The sequence below is a fragment of the Camellia sinensis genome, chromosome 12, assembly GCF_055761805.1.
Source record: "Camellia sinensis isolate YWXY chromosome 12, ASM5576180v1, whole genome shotgun sequence".
NCBI lineage: Eukaryota > Viridiplantae > Streptophyta > Magnoliopsida > Ericales > Theaceae > Camellia > Camellia sinensis.
The window spans coordinates 18,661,825-18,667,350 of record NC_138972.1 but is presented as its reverse complement, the minus strand read 5'-3'; the positions used below and the strand labels follow the sequence as shown (position 1 = coordinate 18,667,350).

General features: G+C 36.8%; 1 protein-coding gene across 1 annotated transcript; it reads right to left on the bottom strand.

The window, feature by feature from the left end:
- Positions 1 to 894: 894 nt before the first annotated feature.
- On the bottom strand, positions 895 to 1,671 carry LOC145803424 (uncharacterized). The gene is made up of 2 exons (XM_082896694.1): positions 1,180 to 1,671; positions 895 to 1,014 (listed from the first exon to the last, which is right to left on the bottom strand). The coding sequence occupies exons 1-2, from the start codon at positions 1,669 to 1,671 to the stop codon at positions 895 to 897; spliced, it is 612 nt and encodes a 203-aa protein (XP_082752820.1).
- Positions 1,672 to 5,526: the final 3,855 nt, after the last annotated feature.

Below are 5,526 nucleotides of genomic sequence, written 5' to 3'. Positions count from 1 at the left end.
CGAGCCTATTCTAGTAACATTTTGTATGCGATGCATTAGGCACTTAACATGGACTTGGATCATACATTGATTGCTAACACGTTCTTGTTTTGGCACGGAGTACAATGTAAGTATTTTATGCTTTAGCATACCGCATGCGTGTGAGTGCTACTATGACAGTATGCTTACCCTGTGGCTAGATGCTTACGTGATAAACTGTTTGAATGCCTGTGGGTGAAGGTTGGATTGTTTGAGTTGGAAAAACTCGTTGAAATCCGTGTTTTAGCCTACTTGCGAGTAGCAAATTCCAAAACATTTTCCAAAACAAACGGATATGCAATGCTTATTCCCAAATTAGGCAATCTAGTCTATACTTGTTTGCTGTGCGCATAACATAGTAATTCTAGGCTAATAACCGGAATAAGAACACATAACGTCTTCAAAATCGGATATCATGGTTAGTAGAGGCCGATCTTCGGATCGGGCGAGAGGGGGTGCTCATAGCTGACCTTCCCCAATCGTACCCTAGCTCCCGAGCCGAGGCAACTTTGGTGATGACGGACACGTGGCCTTTGGCACCGAGTCAGGGTTTCCTAAATTCCCCCATTTTAAAATATTTAAGTGGCGACTCTGTATCTGGCAAAGCAGTCCATGTTTGGCACTTCTTTTTAAAAAATCTGTTTCTCAAAACGATTTGCCGGATTTGGACTCTTTGGTTCAGATTAAGAACCGTGACACAAATCGAGTCCGAACTGTAGCGAGGGCCCCCCACGCGGGCGCGTCTACACTGTTGCTCCCTTAAAGCCTGCAACACAACTTTCAAGTGTTCTCTGTGTTCTTCGTTCTTAGAATACACCAGGATATCATCTATGAAAATAATCACAAACTTTTCTGGATATGGTTGAAAAATTCTATTCACAAGCCCATGAAGTAGGCAGGAGCATTGGTCAAACCAAAAGGCATTACAGGAAATTCATACAACCCATATCGGGTCCTAAAAGCAGTAAGTGGTATACTTTCCTCTGACACACCCATCTGATGGTAACCCGTTCTGAGATCAAACTGAGAGAAAGTGGCTGCCCCCTTCAACTGATCAAACAAGTCATCAATTCTAGGTAACAGATACTTGTTCTTGATAGTCACCTTGTTTAGCTCTCTGTAATCTATGCACATGCGGAGAGTGCCATCTTTCTTGGAGACAAAGATCGCAGGTGCTCCCCACGGGGAGTTACTTGAATGAATGAACCCTTTCTGAAGCATCTCTTCCAGCTGCTTCTTCATCTCCACAAGCTCTTTAGGCGCCATTCTGTATGCCGCCTTAGAAATTGGTGCAGTTCCTGGCACTAGGTCAATGCGAAATTCTACAGCCCAGCGGGATGGAGGTCCAGGTATCTCTTGAAATACATCCTCAAACTCATGCACCACATCTACCTCACTAATAACTTTCTTAGGAATTTCTACCGAGCATAGAAAACTCGTCATCACCGACTCTTCTCCATCGCTAGAAGTGTGGGTAAGCCGTGGCATACTGGGAATATCTATATTTACAGTCTTTCCAGCACAATCCAAAGTTACAAAGTATTTTCGCAGCCAATCCATACCCAAAATCATTGTGAATCCTTCAAACCCTAACACAATTAGGTCTGCATGCAAGACTCTAACCGCAAAATCAATCTCAAAATCTTTACACATCTCATAAAGAGTAACTGCCCCTTCTAAAGGGGTCTCAACACGAATAGGTCTAGAAAAGGAGGTAATTACAATATGTTCTCTTTCTACAAACTGTCTAGATATAAAAGAATGAGAGGCACCAGTATCAAAAAGTACTCTAATGGGTTCTCGAAAAAGATTAAAGGTACCTTCCAGCCATCACCTTCAAGTTAAACACACCAAAAAGAATTCATTCATAACTGCTTAGAATAAACTTAACCACCAAAATAAACTAGCTAACCCATGTTTCCACAATCCGAGGATCACCTAAACTCTCACAAGTCTAGGGTAACCTAGAGCTCTGATACCAAACTGTCACGCCCCAAAATTCGGACAATTAAATATTATATTAGAGCTAACCCCAATCAATATTCCATAATCCAAATCTTAGGGGTGAAACAAAAAAAAACTAAACGCAAACCAAACCATCCACCATAAATTCATAACTGACCAATACCTCAACATCAAGGTAACAATAAATAGTCAAAACAACTTAAATAAAGTATGGTTACAAATCATGCCAAATTATTCCAATACTAAACTCATTAAAAGAAAATAATAAATACATAAATTAGTATCAACCCTAAGCTCAAGAAAAATAAAAGAACTCCAAACGACATGTCCTAGGATCACAGTTATTTCTTGTCACCACCATAGCCTCAACTAATCCTGCAAAGGAAACTCAGCTGCGCTCAAACAGAATGCACCCGAGTCGCCAAGAGACAAAACGGGTCAGTATACAGATATACTGGTATGAGTACAAGATTTAACACCCATGCGTCTACCAGACGCAAACCAAAATACATTAAATTCTTACTACGGAACAAGACAAGTAGTTCCAACCGCATCGAGACGAATGGGTAGTTTCCCGAGATACGGTGGCATTTAGTTTATTGTCCGTACACAACGAAATATAAATTGATTATAAAATAGACAAAATAGAAATAAAAATATGGTGGGTCAGCCCTGCATAAAAAGTTAGTAAGACCCACCATCCTGCAAAACAAATAACGTTAGTATAATTTAATCATAAGTAACTTGTTGAAAAAAATATAAAATTACACCGTTTCATACTTAAATAATTCGAATTGATCAAAACTCAAAGAACAAAAGTTCTACAGAATCAAATTTCCTAAAGGACAGCGTGAACAAATTTAATAGAAACTGAACAAGTTAAGAGAAAAACTTGATATAAAAATCTAGACAGAATTCAATCGAAAAATTTGAAGCTGAAAACAAACAAAAAACTGCCTTGAGTTGATTTTTTTCGAAAAATTTCAAAACACGAAAAGTGTGCAGAATAATGTTTTACTTCAGCTTGCGTGAAACCAATAAAAATGAGCTGGTTTTGTGGGTTAAAACAGCCTATAAAATCTGCATTACCAAAATGAATCAAACCGACAATAACCAAGGTCATCCGATTATAAGTTCTAATCGATCTTTTTAATAAAAAGCTAAAACACAAAAGTTGTCTAGAATCACGTATACATGCTTCTGCTCGAATTTCATAATTTACCAAGATCGTTTACTATTTTTTTTATCGTGTACATAACAGTACCATACACACTATACTAATAAATTCATAATTAAATTCTTTGTTCCTTAACTCCACCACTTCGGCTCTCCCCTTCCGGCCTACACATATATCCCATGTACCTCCCGTATACCTAACACCGCTCCGAAGCCAAACTTGCACGGGGATATCGTCTCGAGTTTGACTCACACTCCCCGTATGGTTAGCATATACGTACGCGCGCAAATCAAAGCACTCGTCTACTCATGAGAACGAGGCAACAATATATATATACACAACATCTCACACATGAGAATAAACATAACAATGCCGAGCCTAAGGCATTCAAATAAATCTCATAATCCTCACTTTTTTTTTATGCACTCTTTCTCACTATCACTCAAATAAAACAACAATTCATGGAGTCATGGTGGAGTATAAGGAATTTATCTATGGGTTCCTAATTAATTTTAAATTTCATATAACCATGAGTGTGATTACAACAATAAAATAAATTCATATAAAAATTCTAAATTTGACATACCCAACTAATCAAAATAATTAAATTCAATCAAAAAAAAACCCTCAACTTTACATACACTATTAGTCAAAATAATTAAAATTAATCTATCATCTTTATATAAACACAAAATCAAACTAATATCAAACAAATAGATAAAAACAGGAATTAAACATAAATCAAGGGAAGTGGATTTTGTACTCACAATACTTTATTGAAGATCAAAGAATATTTAGAAAACTACTAGAGTCACCAAAACAAAACCCAAATCTTTCCTTTTCTTCCCTCTCCTCTTTTTTCCTTGCTGCCGCCCCTTTCTTTGTCTTCTTTGATTTCTCTCTCTCTCTCTCTCTCTCTCTCTCTCACAACTTGGTCTCTCTCTTTTCCTTTTGATCTCCTAAACCTAGTTGAATACTTCTATGTTATTATATATATAATAACCTAAGAGCTAGTATAACCTAATAATATTATACAATAAACCTAAATCTCAATATATAATAGCTTAATAAACTATAATATGCAGTAAATTTATTAATTACAACATTAAATGCCTTAGATATCACATTAAACCTTATGTAACCACCCAATTAATAATTACATCATTAAATCCATTAAATATCACATTAAATCTCATGTAACCACCCAATTATTAATTACAACATTAAATCCATTAAATATCACATTAACTCTCATGATCACACAATTAATAAAGTCAAAAATAAAATAAGATAATAATAACCATAATAATAATAAATAATGACTAAAGAAAATTAGGGTCGCTACAATACGTTAGATCATCACTACTCTCCAAGACTTTTGGTGATGCTACTTGGGAAGGGTCTTGTACACACTTCCGCAATAAAGATACATGGAACACATTGTGAATCATAGCTAAAGCAGGTGGTAGAGCTAATTTGTAAGCCACATTACCAATCCTCTCAATGATCTCATATGGTCCCACAAATCTAGGTGCTAACTTTCCCTTCTTTCCGAATCGCATAATACCCTTCATCAGCGAGACCTTCAAAATCTCCAACATTCAACTCAACCCCCTTACGTTTTCTATCAGCGTAACTTTTCTGACGACTCTGTGCAGTCTTAATACGTTCACATATATCGTCCCGAGTTTGACTCACACTATACCATTACTTTATCGGGTCGTAAAAGCAGTAAGCGGTATACTAAAAATTCTACTACCCGTCAAGGTGGAGGTCCAAGTATCTCCTGAAATACATCGTCAAACTCACGCACCACATCTACCTCACTAATATCCAACTAAGGGATTTCTACCGAGCATAGAAAACTCGTCATCACTGAGTCTTCTTCATCGTTAGAAGTGTGGGTAAGCCATGGCATACCAGGAATATCTATATTTACAGTCCTTCCAGCACAATCTAGAGTCGCAAAATGTTTTCGTAGCCAAGCCATACACAAAATAATTACAAACCCCTCAAACCCTAACATATAACTCCATCCCAACTTGCGCGCCGAAGTGGTGGAGTTAAGGAACAAAGAATTTAATTATGAATTTATTAGTATAGTGTGTATGGTACTGTTATGTACATGATAAAAAATATAATAACATAGAAGTATTCAACTAGGTTTAGGAGATCAAAAGGAAAAGAGAGAGACCAAGTTGTGAGAGAGAGAGAGAGAGAGAAATCAAAGAAGACAAAGAAAGGGGCGGCAACAAGGAAAAAAGAGGAGAGGGAAGAAAATGAAAGATTAGGGTTTTGTTTTGGTGACTCTAGTAATTTTCTAAATATTCTTTGATCTTCAATAAAGTATTGTGAGTACAAAACCC

What these genes read in the sequence shown, in the direction of transcription:
- LOC145803424 (XM_082896694.1), bottom strand. Translation starts at nt 1,671, where the DNA reads ATGTGTAAAGATTTTGAGATTGATTTTGCGGTTAGAGTCTTGCATGCA. An exon ending in GGGGAGCACCTGCGATCTTT is followed by an intron (nt 1,015 to 1,179) that starts GTCTCCAAGAAA and finishes GGTTACCATCAG; the next exon opens with ATGGGTGTGTCAGAGGAAAG.